Source organism: Heteronotia binoei, chromosome 16 (assembly GCF_032191835.1).
Source record: "Heteronotia binoei isolate CCM8104 ecotype False Entrance Well chromosome 16, APGP_CSIRO_Hbin_v1, whole genome shotgun sequence".
Taxonomy (NCBI): domain Eukaryota; kingdom Metazoa; phylum Chordata; class Lepidosauria; order Squamata; family Gekkonidae; genus Heteronotia; species Heteronotia binoei.
In genome coordinates, this window is record NC_083238.1 from 30,489,296 (window position 1) to 30,508,388 (window position 19,093).

At 41.9% G+C, this 19,093-nt stretch overlaps 1 protein-coding gene across 2 annotated transcripts in view; it reads left to right on the top strand.

The window, feature by feature from the left end:
* Nucleotides 1-19,093, top strand: part of MYO3B (myosin IIIB) — a 411,089-nt gene that overhangs the window by 142,133 nt on the left and 249,863 nt on the right. For both annotated transcript variants that reach the window (XM_060257443.1, XM_060257444.1), the window contains exon 9: nt 3,756-3,911. In XM_060257443.1, the coding sequence (XP_060113426.1) occupies nt 3,756-3,911 (156 nt within the window). The remainder of the gene's footprint in view (nt 1-3,755; nt 3,912-19,093) is intronic.

The following is a 19,093-nucleotide window of genomic DNA, read 5'->3' on the forward strand; positions in this document are numbered from 1 at the left end:
TGAATCCAGGTGCTCAGGTGGGGATTCCATTGGTGTGGGACCAAATTCTTCTGGTTCTGAAGAGGAGAAGATGGCAACTTCTAGCCTGACTAGATAAATGTAGCTTATTAGACTCTGTGAATTATATTGTATAGTTTTAATGTTAAGATTTTGATGTTTTTAGCCTTTAAATGCTTTGATTTTTAAATGTAATAACTCTGCACTTTGTTTTATTGTTTTATCGTTTGCTGTGAGCTGCCCTGAGCCATTTTGTGGGAAGGGCGGGATATAAGTTATAGAATAAATAAATAAATAAATAAATAAACTGTCTGGCCCATGACAGAGAATATCATGTGGAACCTTATCAAAAACCTTACTGCAATCAAGATAAACTATGTCCACAGCATTTACCTAATCCATCAAGATAGTTATTCTCTCAAAAAAGGCGACAAGATTAATCCAACATGAATTGCTCTTGAGGAACCTGGGCTGGCTTTTATTAATCAGTCACCTATCTAAATGCACAAGGGCTGACAGTTTGATCATTTGTTCTAACACTTTTCTCAGTATCAATGTCAAACTGACAGGTCAGTAGTTACCTGGATCCTCCTTTCCCCCCTTCTTGAAGATGGGGCAATATTTGCCTTCCTCCAGAATTCTGGCACTTCATCTGTTCTCCAAGAATTCTTAAAAATAATGGATAGAGACTCCAAAATTACATCAGCAAGTTCGTTTAATACCTTCAGATGTAATATATCTGGCCCAGAGGACTTAATTTTACTTAGAGAAACTAGGTGTTTATATACCACCCTATGCCTAACCTATATTGCAACTCCCTTTCCTCATCACGTCTTTGCTTTTTGCCAGGTTGAACACCATTTCCTTTGTAAGAGAAGACTGAGTAGGAATTGAGCAGTTCTGCCCTCTTTTCATCACCTGTTAAATTTCACTTTCCCCTCCATGCAATGGGCCCACCACTTCCTTGGTTCCCCACCCCCCCATAACCAAAGAACTCATTTTTGTTGTATTTTGCATTTCTCGCTAATTGGACTTGATTCTCACCAATTGCTATCCAGGGCACCCACTACTTTCACCTCATCAACCAGTTCTTCCCTGTTGGTGAGAATCAAGTCCAAGATAGCAGACCACCTTGTTTCCTTCTCCGACTTCTAGAAAATGAAGTGCTCAACAGGACAAGTCAGAGGCACATTTGTTTTTTATAGTCACATATTTTTCCTCTGTGTGAATGTGGCCATGGGAGCATTCTATGTGAACAGGACTTTTTTTTTTAGCAGGAACGCATAGGAACACAGTGTCAGGGGTGTGGCCTAATATGCAGGGATTGGTGTCAGGGGTAAATGAGCTCCTAATATGGAAATGAGCTCCTACTGGGCTTTTTCTACAAAAAGCCCTGTGCAAAACAATGGTGATGCCAGGGGGTGTGGCCTGATATGCAAATGAGTTCTGCTGGCTTTTTCTACGAAAAAAAGCCTTGTATGTGAGGGATTCATGTGTTTTTGTGTTTGTGTATATCTCTCACACAAGATTTATATCCCACCTTTTGCCAAATCAGCCTTGGCCTTGGTGGCCAGTGAAAGTCTGTGTGTGTTTAGGGATACTCTTTCTCCTGGTGAAGGAGTGAACTTTGATATTAAAAAAGAGGTTACAAAGTTGAAACATATACGTCAACACTTTCTAAAAATGAGCTCACTGTTTTCATCATGGATTTATTTTCAATAAGTAATTAATTATGTTATTTAAACAATTTTATAACAGTGTGCAGTTATTATCCTATTCCAATAAATCTCTTCCCCTAAAAGAAAGGATAAACTTTTGTGATGAACCAGTATAGTATTTTACAGGTGGTCACATTTCCTTTTTTCAAAAAACGTGGGTAGAAAAACAAAAGAAACCTGAACATATAAAAGCCAAGTGATTGATTTCTTTTCCTGGGAAAGCGGGAGGTGTATTTATAACCTCTGCAGTCAGAGGATGGGTATAAAGTAGGTTTTTTTACTGCTTTAGATTTTATGTCAAGAGGTGCCAGTTTGAACAGACACTGAGAGTCTCTCGATCTTTTGTGAAATAGCGCATTTCCCAAGCTGTTTTTCCTTGGAACAATCAGACGAGCTCTGGGGGACCATGTACATGAAAGTTACTCTGACAGGCAGACTTTGTTGGATTATTATTCCAGGAATACTTTAATATTCTTTAAAAATGCTCTCTGTGTGAGTCTGACCTTTGTGATCAGTGAGTACATTTTGTCCTTTCATTATACTTGAACAATGCAATATTGCTTATTTGTAAATATGGGAGGTTGTGTGTTACCATTGATACTAAGTGTTGGCTTTATTGCCTGGTTACATATAGTGTGTCCCATTATTTGTCCTGAAATAGTTTTTAAAATTTGTTTATGTGAAATCATTGATTTACAGGACACTGCAAAGTGTAAACTACTACTACTTCCTCCTCCTCCCAGTTTGGAACTCTTGGAAATTATCAAATAATATATTTTATAATAATTATCCTGGTGCATTACATCTTCTGCTCTATTGATCCTCAAATGATGGATCATACAATTTTGCTAAGCCAACCCAAATTTGAAAAACTTGTACAAATAGTTATAACCTGAGGAGACATGTTTCAAAAATAATTTACTTGTCTCTTCATTAATTTTTAAACTTGGAACATATTGTTTTACTTTTTTTTTTTGAAATGCATTGTTTTACATTCTTTTTTAGGTTATAGGTTTTTGTAATTGCACAATTTCAGATTATATAGTTATAATGTCATCCAGATTTTGTTAGTTCCTAACACCATGGCTTCTCTTGTAGTGATGGAATGTTCTTCTTGATTTTCCTTTAAGTTTCTAACAGTGATTGATATTGGTAAATTCAGCTACTGCTTCATCGCTTCAGACTGGCAAATGTTACTTGTAACTAAGGCTGCAATTTTATTCATACTTCCTTAGCAAAAAAACATATTGAACTCAATGGAACTGAATAAACATGTATAGGATTCAGAAGGGAGTCCTGCTGAAAAGCTATCAATACAACCCTAAGCAGAGTTTTACCTTTCTAAGTTCATAGAAGTCAACAGGTTTAGAAGGCTGTAACTCTGTTTTGGATTGCACCATAAGAATCAAAATAGACAAGATGGAAACAGCAAGCATGGAACGCCTCAATTCAGATTGGAGTTGTGGCATGGAGAGGAACTAACTCCTCCTGAGCTATTTTCCCATTCTGGTTAATTTTGATTGGTTTGTGAAATTTATTACACACTCAGGACTGCTATTTAAGAACATGTATGGTGAACTTGAGAAACCACAACGGAAGAAAAATATGCTGTAACCTAATTTTCTGAATCCTCTTAAACTATGTACTTTGTCACTTAGATCGCTTACTTTTATAATGATCCACTAATTTGTAATCAAACTGGGGTTTGAGTCAAGCAGGTAAAGCGGAGTGCTTCAAAGGGTTAAATGCCCTCAGAAACCACACACCCCTCACTGAATTCTAAGCTGGGTGTGGTCTACAGTCACATGCTCCTTCCCAGGAGCTGAGAGAAAGCCCCACCCTGGTCAAGGAGTGGGAGGGTGATTTTGTAGACAGTAAAAAAGGTAAAGGTAGTCCCCTGTGCAAGCACCAGTCGTTTTCCACTAAACAATGCCATATACAATGTAATATGGTAAAAGAGAGCCAAATAGTTGGACTTTTGTCCAGTCCATAAAAGAAAACAATTTTTTGAAACCTATGAGATTATGCTGTATTTTGCAGGTGTCTTATTAAGGACTTTGAAAAGCGTCCATCCGTCACCCACCTTTTAGAGCATCCCTTCATCAGACAAGCCCACGGTAAGGACATGGCGCTCCAGAAACAGCTGGCTGGTCTCATCCAAGCACAACAACAACTGGGTGTTTTCGCCAAGACGAGGTACAATTTCTTACAATGTCTCTTCACCTAGACAGCCTCAGAAATAAAGAACTTAGAGGTTAAAGACATTTAACATAGACAAGTATTACATTATGCATTGCTGGTTTTGTGTCCCAGTCAAGCAAACAAGAGCCACAAGTGGAAATGACATATATATGAGAATGTTTATGCATAGCTGCAAATGGGTATCCTCATCTTCATCATCATATTTACCCCACATGCACTGTGTGGTTCTAAGTAGAGCCATGTGTCCTTCAAATTCCATTTATGTCAGTGGGCCTAGAAGTATATTAACTTTGCTTAGGATTGTACATTTCATTTGCTGGATGCATCTTGATGCACATGTTAGTGCGTATCCTTGCTCATAGCTGTCAGATGTTACACTTAAATTTAATGGAATCATAGCGTTTGTGTAATTACTACATCCAGGGCTTTTTTGTAGCAGGAACTCCTTTGCATGTTAGGAACTTACAGTAGGCCCTGTACTAAGCCCTGAAGCTCTTGGAGGATTGGCTACATCAAGGGTGTGTGGCCTAATATGCAAAGGAGTTCCTGCTACAAAAAAAGCCCTGACTGCAACTTGCATTGACAAAAAGTTTCAAGAGGGGACTTTCCAATTCATGTAATGTACTCCGCCATATACATTTCATTTTCTCACATCAAGCCCTTGTAGCTTTTAATTTAATTTAATGTAATTTATTTTTTTGTTTCTGAAACTGTAGTCTGCTTAATGAACATGAGGTTGGCGTTAGCAATAAATGCTAACACCAACCTCATGTTCATTAAGCAGACCACAGAGTTTTAACAGGAAACACACTCATATTCTGTGATGGTTTTTGTAGAAAAATCCAAACATGAGTGATAAAGTGATGGACGGAAAAGAGAATGAATGCAAAAAAAAGCTTAGGTTATTATGTTTGCTTAACCACGGCTTGCAAAGCAAACTTGGCCTGCTTTGTGTATTGTTTAATACCAGCCATTGTTTATATAAAGCTTAGTACTTTATATTCATCAGGAGAGTCTTCTTTTCAAGTGCAATTTGGGGTAAGCTGCAGATGTGTCTTAGTTTTGTGGCTGTCCAGAGGGTGGCAGGATTTCACTGCTCTAAAAGTGAATTTAAATGCAAATGAACGCTCTTCCTCTGCTCAGCAATCATTTTGTAATATGAAATTTGTCTAGTGCTAGATAAGCTGTAAACCATTATTGTAAATAAATACCTGCTAATGTTGATGAAGAAAATTAAATGTCACAATTCATAAGTCATAAAAATGTATGCGCATACCCAGACAGAGTGAATGTGCTATTTGAAAACCAAAAGGCTTAAGTAAAACTTGGGGGGGAAATAAACCCCACAAGGTAATAGAAGCTGTTTCAAGGTGAGTTTGACTTTCCTGATTTCACTGCAAGGGGGATTATTTGCACACTCTTTTAAAGCAAGAGTCTGAATTGGCCAGATTTGCTGCAGAAATCTGGCCTTTTATGTGTTTGTCTTTCCTACACAAGCAGAGGCAGAGAGAATCTCTTCACTGTTGACAGCAGTTCTTTCCAAGTATTAACAAAAAGCTGACACAGAATGAAAATCTCAAATGAGTGTAAATCTCAAATGACCAGGTTAGGATGAAATAACAGAACTGTGTTAAAAATGGGGGGGGGGGGGTGAACTCTCATTTCAGCACAGAAAATAATAGCCTCTGGACACACACTGTGGGCGGGGGGGCATTGAACACATCTTCTTTCACAAGCGCTCTTCTGACATTGAACATTTGAGCAATACAAATTCTAATCGGTATAAGATATGTGAAACATGAAATAGAGAAATAGTTACAAAAGAGATCTACTGTGGTATAATGCTTAGAGTGTTTGATTAGGATCTAGGAGACCCAGGTTTGAATCCTCTTGCTGTGGGAGCCCCGCAAGTTACCTTGGGCCAGTCATACTCTTTCAGTTTAACGATCCTCACAGGGTTGTTGTGAGGATAAAATGGAGGAGAGCGGAATGATGTAAGCAGGTTTGAGTCCTCAATGGGGAGAAACAGATTTTTAAAAGTGGCTTTTGCTGTTGCCATCTGAGGTAAACAATGGCCTATTTGATAGATACCACAACTTGAAGTATTTTTAAAGAAGCATCTTGGTATAATACAGTGGTCCTTTCCAAATCTGCAATCTACTTTACCAGTAGCAGCAAGGAACCATTGAGCTAACTAGCACGTAACATCTTAGATAATGTAAGCGTCACCTGACAGGAAGAGGAGGAGCCCCAGGGTCTCTGAACCTTCTTGTGCCAAAAAAAGAGAAAATCTCCATATTGGGTGACATTGCCTTACTGTCCTGCTGCTCTTCTAAGCTGGTGTGCAAAAAGAGGCAGGGCATGGTATTCTTGTTCTCTACATGTACACATTGGCAGCAGGGCTTTCTAAAAAAGCAACAAAGAAGAAGCATAAGGTATTGGCTATATACCCCACCCTTCACTTGGAGTTTCAGAGCACCTTACAATCTCCTTCCCTTCCTCTCCGCACAACAGACACCCTGTTTAGTAGATGGGGCAGAGAGAGCTCTTGAGAGAACAGCTCTGAGAGAAATTATTACTGACACAAGGTCACACCAGCAGCTGCATGGGAAATCAAACTCTGTTCCCCAAGATTAGGGTCTGCGCTCTTAACCACTACACCAAACAGGCTCTCCTGGTAGCTCTCTTCAGACTGATGACCCAGCATGGTCCACCTGAAGATGCAGACATGTGGTATGGAGACCACTGGTGTAATAGAGTGCTATGTTTTGTGACTGAGTCCCTTGGACTGCAAGAAGATCAAATCAGTCAGTCCTAAGGTAAATCAACCCTGACTATTGCCTGGAAGGTCAGATGCTGAAGTTCAAATACTTCGGCCACCAAATGAGAAGGGAGCACTCACTGGAGAAGACCCTGATGCTGGGAAAGACAGAAGGCAAAAGAAGGGGACGCAAAATATGAGATGGCTGGACAGTGTTAATGATGTAACTAACATGAATTTGAACAGACTTTGGAGGATGGTGGAACACAGGAGGGCCTGGTGTGACTTGGTCCATGGGGTCGCAAGGAATCGGACTCAACTGTATGACTGAACAACAAAACCATTTAGTTCTATAAATGAATAGCAGATCTGGTGTTAATCCATAACACACTTATTTTTAATATAACTGTGTTATGAATTGACACCAGATGCACACAGGCACATACAGTCCACACTGTATAGAATGACCAATGTTTTATCCCAAATATAAGAATTCAAGAAATTGTGTGATAAGCGACTCTGAGGAAGGAATTTTGTAAATGTTCTTATATCTGGAACAGAACATTGGTCGTAGCACATCTCTACAATGATCTACAAAGAATGAACAGAGAGACTTCTTTAGCTTTTCAGATATTGGAATCCATGAAGTATGGACTATATGTGTCTGTAATGAATGTTTCATAAAAAATAACAATTGTGCAAAGAGCATATGAAAATATTCCTACTAGCAGCATTGTAATGAACACTTTGATGTATATTGTTATTTTTTGTTTAAATTGTTGTATCATTTAATACTTATAGTACTAAATATTTGGTTTATGTTTCATAGAATTTTTTACAGTGATTCTGTAGTTTCTTCTATGCCAGCTATGGTTGGCTATTGTAGGTTAAATTCCATTCAAAAATGTCATTCAAAAAATTAGTTTTGCAGTGGAACACTATGGTGCCAGAGCTAAGGATGATTCACACATATGCTAACCTAAGAGCATATTGGCATGTAGTACATAGTTGGCCTGGATTTAGATTCAGTGCCATGTTGCTTTATCAGAGGCCCTTCACAACGTATGGATGGATGGACTGTACCACTTCAAACTGCTAGTAGAACAATGCGAGTTACAGTACTTCCCAATATAAAAGAAGTTATCTATGCATAGGAAATTAGCATGTTAAGGAAGCTAAGATACTTTTTTTTTAATATGAGGGAACTCCTGCTTGCTGATGTAAGTGGTACAGTCCAATAACCGATGAGGCATCTGACTATGTATTTTATTTACTTGTTTCAAAGTCTGAAAGCCTTCCGCATTTTGGAGCAGTTCACACAGAGGTGCTGGAACATGTTGCAACATTACAACCGAAGATTGTAGTTCTGAAAGCTCCATGGATGAGCCATGGATCCAGACTAAGCAAAGTTAAAAATGCAACAAAAGCAACATGATAGTGAAGGTGTGGGCCAGAACACTTCCCCAGTGTTTGAAGAGACAGGTGTCATTATATCGACTTGTGTTCAAAATATCTGCCCAGAGATTTCATTTGAGAGCTGGGTATTCAGCTGGGTATTCTGCAGGTGTCACTGTGTGTGTGTGTGTGTGTGTGTGAGGTATTTGGGAATTTCCTGCACTGTGCAGGGGGTTAAACAAGATGACCCTGGAGGTCCCTTCCAATGCTATGATTCTATGATTCTTCTTTTATTTACAAATAGTCTGTGTAACTTCAAGAGAAGGGTCCTAAAGCTTTTGAGAGTCAGCATGGTGTAGTGGTTAGTGTATTGGAGTAGGGAATGGGTGGTAAAAAAAAAAAAAAAAGGTGGTCCCCTGTGCAAGCACCGGTCGTTTTCGACTCTGGGGTGACTTCGCATCATGACGTTTTCATGGCAGACTTTTTACGGGGTGGTTTGCCATTGCCTTCCCCAGTCATCTGCACTTTCCCCCCAGGAAGCTGGGTACTCATTTTACTGACCTTGGAAGGATGGAAGGATGAAAGGCTGAGTCAACCTTGAGCTCGTTACCTGAACCCAGCTTCCGCCAGTATTGAACTCAGGTCGTGAGCAGAGAGCTCAGGCTGCAGTACTACAGCTTTACCACTCTGTGCCACGGGGCTCCTAGGATGTGGGTGACCTGTGTTCAAATCCCCACTTTGACAGGAAAGCTCATTGGTGACCGTGGGCCGGTCCCTCTCTCTTAGCCCTATTTATATTATGGGCTTGTGGTGAGGATAAAACTGAAGAAAGGAAAACAGTGTTGTATGCTGCTTTTGGTTCCCATTGGGGAGAAAAATGAAGTATAAATATCTAAAAAGTAAATAAATGTAAATGTAGTCTTCTTTAACGGCCTTCCAGTTTTTGTTTTTTTTTTTTTTAAAACAGATCTCCTGCACACTCAAGCTGGCATGCACAAATGCCTGAACAATTATTTGCATGTGATATTTGATTAATTGCATAGTGGTTTATTATATTGCAGTTTTTCCATATCTATAGGCTGACCAGCTGTCAGTCATGGAGGGACTTAGAATGGCAGGAATTTCCTCAGGCCATGGTGCTGTTAATGGAATGACTATCTGATGAAGGACTGTGTTATCCCATGAGAGAACTCTGCTTCATACATATATTATGGTGCTTGAGAAATATACTCAAAGCTAACATCTTTACTGTGATCATTTCAGAATAGTCAGCATTTGAACTGCACTGGAAGTTTGGTACTGCTTTTGCAATTAAAGTTTTGATTCCACTCAGTTCTTACTTGTGCTGTACCAGTGTGTGTGTGTGCGCGTGCGTGTGTGCGTATAGTACCCTCACATCACAACTGACTTATAGCAACCCTAGCTAGAGGCTTTCAAGGCAAGTAAGAAACAGAACTGTACTAGTACTGGTGTCTAAACTGTATGTTCTGCTATTTACAGGGCTTTAAAAAAAAAATGCACAGGAACACAGTTCCGGAGTGCACAGGAACACAGTTCCGGAGTGCACAGGAACACAGTTCCGGCTGGCTTGGCATCAGGGGGTGTGGGCCAGCCTCAGATTCAGCGGGAGCTCACAGGAGCAGAGCTCCTGAACCTTTCTGAGAGTTCCACCTCCTCCTTCCCACCTTGTCCATTGAATAGTAGGTGCAGCTGCACAACAATCCCTGGATGAGCTCCACCACCTTTTTTTCCTACAAAACGACTCCTGGTGTGGGCTAATATGCAAATGAGTTCCTGTTGGGCTTTATCTACAAAAATAGCCCTTGCTATTTATATTATTTCAGATGAAAACTACTTTCTGAGCCAGCTGGTTTATTGTCAGTATGTTCACATCGCTAAATCTTGTCTTAGCCTACTGAGTATGGGGCTGCAGAACCTGTACAGATCTCATTTTAACTAACTAAGTTTTTAAGACTATGAATTTTATATGGGCCTGTATTCTGGAGGTCCTCCTAGAAATTATGGACCACCTAAAGAAGCCAAATCCGCTTGTGACATTGTTGACTTAGGCTGAGTAATAGTGATTTGCCAAAAGTAATCCAGTGAGTCCCTGCTAAACCAGGATTTAGAACTACAACTATCTAGTGGGCCATGCTAGCCATGTCTCTTATTAGGTAGCTTTTTAATCCAATAGTCTGCCATTAGCAGGGAGGGAGGTCTTACAACAACTGCCAGCTTTTCTGCCAATTCCATTTCCATCTTGAAAGCAATTATCTTCAAGAAACTAGCTTGTACCCAGCTTGTAATTTCCTCTGTACTATCTGCTAGGACTCCCAGATAACAACAGGCAAAAAAAAAACAAGAATAGCTTTTGGATTGTAAAATGATGGGCATGCAGAATTAAATGTGTTTAAATGCAATTCTTCCCAACACTGTCTGAGTAAATACCAAGGAAAAGATTGCAAACCTGAGAGCTTTACCTTTGGGCAAGAAAGCTACTGTGGGAAAGTCTGATTACATTGCAAATGCAAATTATTACACTGGATTCTTATTACAGTCATGGCATCCATGATGCTGCAATTATGGCTATGCCTAGTGTTGTTTCTGCAAAATGTTATGCCTGCCCAGTGTACTCATACAGAAGTCTCTGGCAAGATCCTTAGTGGGTTAAAACAGTCAGCATTTGCACTGGAAGGGTGGTTCTCCAACTGTAATTAAAGGTCACTGGGTCTATTCTGTTCTTCCCCCATGCTGAAGATTTTCCTTCTTAAACCTAGCAATCCCATCTTGTTCAAGGATAATGAAAGAAAGGATTTGGAGCAAATTGCTTCTGTGCCTCTTCTTAAACAGAAGATGTTCTTTATTAACTTTTCTGAGGAGTGGAGGACAGTGTGAGGGGAAAATAAGAAGTTTGGAGCTAACAGGTGTAAGGCAAAAGAGTTTGTTTGGGAGATGTGGCATTGTGAATTATCCATCATTGTGAAAATGGAAAGTGACCTCAGCTTTGATATATATATATATATATATATATATATATATATAGGTTAAATCCTGCCAGTTTTTCTGTTTGATCTCACCAGATTCATCTCCTCACTGCAGTCTTTATCTTGTTTGATTTCCACCCCACCCCCCCTTAAGAGTCTCACAGTGCCCTCCACAGCCTTTAGGGAGGGTCAAAATGGCTCCTTCTTTTTACTAGTGTTAGAGCTGGCTGGATCCAACCCGTTATGCTTTAGCATATCACCCAACTAAGTTTATGCCTGAGACTAAATTTACCTGTAAAGGATACCCAAAATTTACATTTTACCATAGGAGCATATACCTTTTGCTTAAAAGTGCGTGAACACTATGCTGCTTAGTGCTGGACTGGCATTACATGTTTAGGAGGGAAATATCTCCCCACCAAATCCCTGCACTCCAGTCATACAGAGATGGAACTAGGAGGTCAGAAAATGTCACTCCACCTGGAATCTCCTGTCCTAAGCAATTGCTTCACAAGCAGGATAATCTGGCTCTTGTGTCATTCCTTTCTCGCTAGTGTACAGACTATTTCGATGCTGAAAACTAAGTCCAAACTTTTTAAGTGGCACAGAATTCAGCAGAAAACCTCTTGACTGGAATGAGCTATAAAAAGCAGTCATGCAGCAAAGACAGTGATAGGGAGTAGAGTAGGGACAGCTCAGAAACCTTGCTGTTTGGCTCAGATTCTGTCTTCTGGTTGCGAACAGGGATACAATAGTTGGATGAATGGTTTGGATGCTTGTTGAAGTATTCATCACTGTTCTGTAGATTGCTTCACTGTATTCCTTCCTAATCGTGCAATATGGTGTCACCAGCTTTTTGCACATGCGCATGCAATTTCTCACACAGACTGAGTTCTACTCATCACCACTGTCCTTGCTGCATGACTGCTGCATTCAGTGGGCAATAGTTTAAATAGACAATTCAGTCAGTCATCGATCCAAGCTATGTTTTAATAAAATCCTACCACTTGGTGTCCTTCTAAGTAGTCCTTAGTGATGGTAATTGTTGCTTGATTGATCTGAATTGGCAGCATCTTTGCGTTTGTGCAGTTTTGAAATATCTGGTGTAAGCCTGTTGAGCAGATATTTGTATTTGTTTGGCATGAATCAAATAGATGTAGCAATCAGCAAATGACCATATTACCTTTGAACATGTTCACAGTGAAATTCATAGTTTCCCTAGCCAGGCGTAAGAAATTCGTAGCTTTTCTAGCCAGGCATAAGTAGTATGTGAGAAAAGAATCTAGGTGTCTTAGTGGACCATACACAGTGCTGGATTAAACCCTGTGGAGGCCCCTAGGCAGTCAAAATCTTGGGGGCCCCCTTGCAAATTACCTCAGAGTCAGAGCACCCGCCCCACCACCCACAGCCCCCACTGCAGCCTGCAGGCACCTTCTTAAAAGCCCCTTTGATAAAGCTGCGGGGGAGAGGCAGAGAGGCAAAGTTGGTGACAACGCCAGCTGCAGCCTGCAGCCACACCAGGCAAGTCAGGCAAAGAACAGCTCAGTTGCTGGCTGCACATGCAGGCTGGGAGGGCTGCAAGCAGGGGAGGGGGAAAGGGGGGGGGGAGCCGGTCCAGGGCCCCTAAAAGTATGGGGGCCCATCGGCCAGTACCTACTTGGCCTAATTGTTAATCTGGCCCTGACCATACACTGAACATGAGTCAGCAGTGTGATGCAGTAGCTAAAAAAACAAATGCGATATTGGGCTGTATCAACAGAAATATAGTGTCCAGATCATGCAAAGTGATGGAGAGCCAGTTTGGTGTAGTGGTTAAGTGTGCGGACTCTTATCTGGGAGAACCGGGTTTGATTCCCCACTCCTCCACTTGCACCTGCTAGCATGGCCTTGGGTCAGCCATAGCTCTGGCAGAGGTTGTCCTTGAAAGGGCAGCTGCTGTGAGAACCCTCTCCAGCCCCACCCACCTCACAGGGTGTCTGTTGTGGGGGAGGAAGGTAAAGGAGATTGTGAGCCGCTCTGAGACTCTTCGTAGTGGAGGGTGGGATATAAATCCAATATCTTCTTCATCTTCTTCTATTTTGCTCTGGTTAGACCTCACCTAGAGTATTGTGTTCAGTTTGGGGCACCTCAATTGAAGAAGGATATAGACAAGCTGGAATGTGTCCAGAGGAGGGCAACAAAGATGGTGAGGGGGTCTGGAGACCAAGTCCTATGAAGAAAGGCTGAAGGAGCTGGGTATGTTTAGCCTGGATAAGAGATGACTGAGAGGTGATATGATCACCATCTTCAAGTACTTGAAGGGCTATCATCTAGAGCGTGGTGTGGAGTTGTTTTCTGTTGCCCCAGTTTGGCCTGGGATCCTGGAGAGGTTTTTGTTTGTTTGCCATCTTCTGGGCATGGGGCAGGTGTCAATGGGGGTTCTTAGGCATGCAGTATCATTTCAGAAACAGACTGGAACAAGGCACTGCTGAATTACAGTCATTACAAAACTCAGGCAATGTAATATTTGAGGACATCTAATTTACTGTGTGAACCTGGGCACCTGCATTTTTATTGCAATGTATCTGAGGAAATGTGCTTGCCCACAGAAGCGTATACTTAAAATAAAAATTTGTTTGTGTTAGAAAACCATAGGAGGCCATGGAGGGAGTGGGGGCGACCTCTATGGGTGCCTGGGGATTCCGTTGTCCTGAGTTTTGTAATGAGTGTAAAGATTGTAATTTGGCAATCTCTTTTTCCTGAGTTTTGTAATGAGTGTAAAGATTGTAATTTGGCAATCTCTTTTTCCAGTCTGTTTCTGAAATGAAGTTGCAATAAAACAGGTTGCTCAGCTTTGTGAATCTTGATTTCAGATTTGTGTCCACTCATCTTTTGGTATACCCAGGCTGCAAAGGTCACAAGGGTATACACACCCCTACTAATAACATGCCTGAGAACTAAGTTTGAGACCAGTGGCACTTTTAAAACAGACAGAGTCTGAATTCTGGGAAAAATTAAGAGCTGAGCAAGTTATTATTTCCACTGAGATATCTCCCATTAAATCCTGGGGGGGTTCCTTTGTCTTGAGTATTTTTGTGATGACTGGTGTCTCGGCTTTGTTATGACAGATGGGGACATTTCTTTGTTCAGGTGCCTGCCATGCCAGAACCAAGAACTAGAATAAGTATGGTGCAGTGACAAGTTCTCAAGCTACTTGCTTTTAAAAGAAGACTAGATGTGATATTTGTGCAACTTAATGCCACATAAGTTAAGGTTCCCCTTGAATAGCCTTGACTTCTCAGAAGCTTCTTTTAAAACCCAAGTGTCTTGTCCCAACATTTTATTTCTTACAGTACAGTGTTACAGGATTCCCCACAGGTATTTCTTCTGTAGGGCTGCGGTTCAGTATGCAACTCCTTTGCATGTGGAAAGTCCATGCCCCATCTCTGCTGCTTGGCATTAGTGTGTTCAATGAGCTGGTTCTGTGCTGCAGTCACTACAGAAAGCCCCTGTCCCAATTTTTAAATCTGAGGGAGTCTCTAATTTGAACTGTGCACTGCACAACCATTGCCACAGTAGCACTTGTACTGCTGGGCAAGTATGTTCCTTGCAAGCTAGCACCCTCAGCACAGTTGACTTGACTGCAGAGATTCTCTAGGAGAATCTGACTGCTGCCTGGGGTAGGTTTTCCCATCATAGATGGTGTACCTAAAAAAAAAAAAAAATAGATGGTGCTCCTAGAGTTGAACCCCATGGTCCAATCCCTTTGGAAGCTGGGGGTTCTGTGGGGGAGAGACACCAGAAGCAGCCCTGCAGATTTGGTGCCTCTCGCTCAAACCCCCTCCTCCCCGAGTCTGATTGCTTTTCTTCCATCATAGGGGGAAAGGGCCCTATTTGGTTGCCCCTAAAACTGGACCCCTGGTTCAACCTTTTTGGAACTTGGGGGTTCTGTGGGGAAAGGCTCCTGCAGCTGCCCTGCAAATTTGGAGTCTGTACTTCAAACCCCCTCCCCCCCAGCTGCAATTCATTAAACCCTATTTTGCCATTGACTTCAATGGTCCATAAGATATAATAGTGGGATGGGGGCACCCTCTTTGGGTGCCCCTAGAATTGGACCCCATGGTCCAAACTTTATGAAACTTGGGGTTATATGTGGGACAGGGTCCTGCATCTGTCCTACAAATTTGGAGTCTCTACTTCAAACCTCCCCCCCACAGCTGCAATTCATTATGCCCTATTTTGCCATTGACCATAGGGTATAATGAAGCCATATATTAGGGAATAGCCAAATATCTCCCAATCAGATTTGGCTACCAAATCTGTTATTAGGAAATATTTGGTCCCCTGAATTTTTAAGCCCCGAATATCCCCGAATCTGAATTTTACTGAATTGTTTTTGTTTGCACACCCCTAATGCAAACCACTCTTGTATCTAGTGTGAAATGGTGCTCAGAATTACAGAATCTCATCCTTTTATAAACATTAGATACTGTCAATGTTTCAGCAGGGCACAAAGCTAGTAGAAAGCTGATGAGACTGGCCAGGGGTCTTGAGGGTAATGTTATGATATTGTCTTTGCAGCTTTGCATGTCACAAAACCCGTTACCACAATACATGCAGAGAGGTCTTTATGTTTTAATGAATCTGATTAAGGAATTTCACTGGCAGCTTGAGCTTTTTAGGTTAAAAAGAAAGCCTTCTGTAATGTAACATTTACTTTTCCTTTTGCCCAAGGGAGAAAAACAGTGGGAGTTTTATATTCTGATAACTGGTTCATTTGCAGAGCTCTTTAGCAATTAGAAATGTCTTCATATAAAGGGACTGTGCTGTGAATACACTGGATTCTCAAACCCAAATGTGATGTTCGTAAATATACCAAGTTAAGACTGCAAAGACAAATGGAAAGACGTTCTCAGCAGGCTCCCCTCACCCATAGGCTTGCTTATTCTCTCTGTGAGGACTTTGATCCATGCCCTGCTTATTCTCTCTGTGAGGTCTTTGACCTTTTCCCCAAAACAATATAAGACTTTATTTTGGCTGACCAGGAATAAGGTGTTTAAATTTGTGAGGTTTTCCCCCTTTCTTTTAATGAAGTGATAGCTTTCCACTGTACGGTTACCCAGCATAGAAATCTAATTGAAAATTACACACATTTCTCTTGTTTACATTATAATTCGTGAAAGCAGAATGAAGATGCACTGCATGCTTGGACTGAATGAACAACTGGCTGAGGATATCATGGATTTATAGCATGGGAATACATAAATTGCTGAGATGGATAGAATTTGCAATACCTTGTCACTTCCCTTACACGTAAGAGAGCCAGTTTGGTGTAGTGGTTAAGAGTGCAGACAGTAATCTGGGAGAACTAGGTTTGATTCCCCACTTCTCCACATGCACCTCCTGAGTGACCTTGAGAGTGAGTGACCAGTTCTAGAAAGAGCTGCTCTCTCAAGAACCATTCTCGAAAGAGCTCTCTCAGCTCCATCTACCTCACAGGATGTCTGTTGTGGGGAGAAGTAAACTGCTCTGAGGCTCCAAGTGAAAGGTGGGATATAAATCCAGTTTCCTCCTCCTCCTCTATTGTTGGTCAAAAATGTATAATCATGGAAATGAGTTCATCAAGCAATAGTTTCAATGTCTGGATTTCTCACCATCATCCTTGGTGAGATTTTGAAGACCTGTCTTGTGTAATTAGGTCACAAACAGGATCCATCTCCTGGTGGTATTTCTAACAGTTGTACAAGTATCCCACTTAGGGGGTATTGCAGAGTTATATCAGACATGGGGCAGAGAAATTCTCCTTGCTGATAAACTTGGATTGATCTGAAGGCTTTGATTCTTTAGGAGCAGATATTTGCACAGTTTGACACATCCTAAAGCTGCTTCATCCTGATTTAGACCAGTGATCTATCTAAATCAATACTGTCTGTTCTAACTGGCAGGAGCTTTCCAGGATCTCAGGCAGACGTCTTTCGCATCACATCTTTTCACTGAAGATGGAACCTGGAACCTTCTGCAGTCAAAGCAGGCGGTCTGCCAACAAACCATGTCCCCGCCCTTCAGGCACAAGCTGTTTGCTTTGAAATAGGGATGTATGAAATCAACAGGACACCAAATGTCCTCCAAATCGATCGATCCCTTATCCTTTGCTGTGCCCATGCCCTGGCATACTCTTGTTACTCCAATGCCACAGATGGAGTTAACCTAGAAAGCAGAGCCACAGCCAGGATTTTATGTTTGGTGGGGCCCATAGCAGGATTTGTTGTTTGGGAGGGCCGGGGGGGGGGGCACCTGGTTTGGCAGCCCAGGGCTCTCGACACTGTAAGCTGACTTGAGTTCCGCAAGCTAACCCCCTTTGAATTCCGCAATCTAACCCTCCTTTGTGCCTGGGCAGTCACAGCAGCTCTGCTCCCCGCACCCCTTTCTTATGTGCCTCTCTCGCAGAGAAACAGAGACCTCTTGACTCTCCCCCCCTTTGCTCTGTAAGGTGTGTTGGGGAAGGGGAGAAAAAAAAGGGAAAAGACCATCAGCAATGCTACTACTTGTTCAGAGTGGCGGTGAGCAAAGGGGACAGATTGTGGGTCCTCCAATAGAGGGGCCATATAGTTGGGGGGGGTTGAAAGGATGGGCCTGGTCCCTCCCAGGGTCCACCGTAGCTACGTGCCTGCTAGGAAGGCATCCTAGGAGTGCCATTGGGCAAACTGAGGAAATGCACGTGCATTTCAGGGAAGTTGTGAGTTTCCCCAAATAGTCCTCCTCTGAGACTGGAAGAAAAATAGGGCAAGAGAGAAAGCTGCAACCCTTTCTTCATGTGCATCACAGTTCACATCCTTAACAAGCATTGCACATACAGGGATTGAGGAGAACTCCCCAAGTCATTCATGCCTATGTTGGCGACAGAGACCCAACTTGTTTACCCCACTGTATGTGACTACACATATCTTACTCTGTTCTCTGATGACACTATGATGCCAGCTTTAGTGAGCAAAGAATTTACTTGGCTGCTGAAATAGCTGGAATCTAAACTGGCCTCAGCTTCTGTGCATACCTGTGGGTTGTCCCCACTGCAGAGGGGTGGAGGATCAATGCTCGATTGCAGGTCTCAAAAGTACAACTCCCTCCAAATGTATCACCATACAGGGCTGGCCCTAGATTGTCTAGCACCCTAAGCAAGGCTAACTTCTGGCAACCCCCCCCCCCACTGATAATATCACTAAGTCATATGGTGGGTGCCCAATTTGGCACCCCCAGAAGACTGGCACCCTAGGCAATCACCTAGTTTGCCTAGTGACAGGGCTGGCCCTGCATCCAAAGCCAGCTCATTTAAATTAACACAAAGACACTGTGCATAACCAGGCTGCACTCACTTAACCATAGCTGAGAACGTATATAATGATAAAACTCCTGAACAATGAACATAAAGATAAAAGATAGAGTGCTCACATTAATTCAAAGGGATCGGCAATGAATTCATATCTTTATTGTATTTCCCAGTAAGTACTTCCATTATGTTAATTAAATGAATTCTGTATTGCTTCTTACCAGTCTCTTTCTTGTTAACTTTGCTTCTCAAAGCAGTTGTGTGGGAAGTTTAAGGTGGTAGAACAGATTATGTGACACCCACAACCGAAAGATCTTAGATGCTATTAATCCCCCCCTCCCCCAGTTTCTCTGAAACCTGTTAGGCAAACAATCATGATTCAAGTAAAAACCAATGGAATGCTTCCCCACTGCTTGGGATGCTAACATGCACTTTAGTGGACAACAATAAACCTTAAACATATAAACATATGAAGCTGCCTTATACTGAATCAGATCCACGGTCCATCAAAGTCAGTATTGTCTTCTCAGACTGGCAGCGGCTCTCCAGGGTCTCAAGCGGAGGTTTTTCACACCTGTTTGCCTGGACCCTTTTTTGGAGATGCCGGGGATTGAACCTGGGACCTTCTGCTTCCCAAGCAGATGCTCTACCACTGAGCCACCGTCCCTCCCCAACCTTGAATGCTAGTAAAAGCAGAAACTAAAATCCATTAATATACCATACATCCAACAGT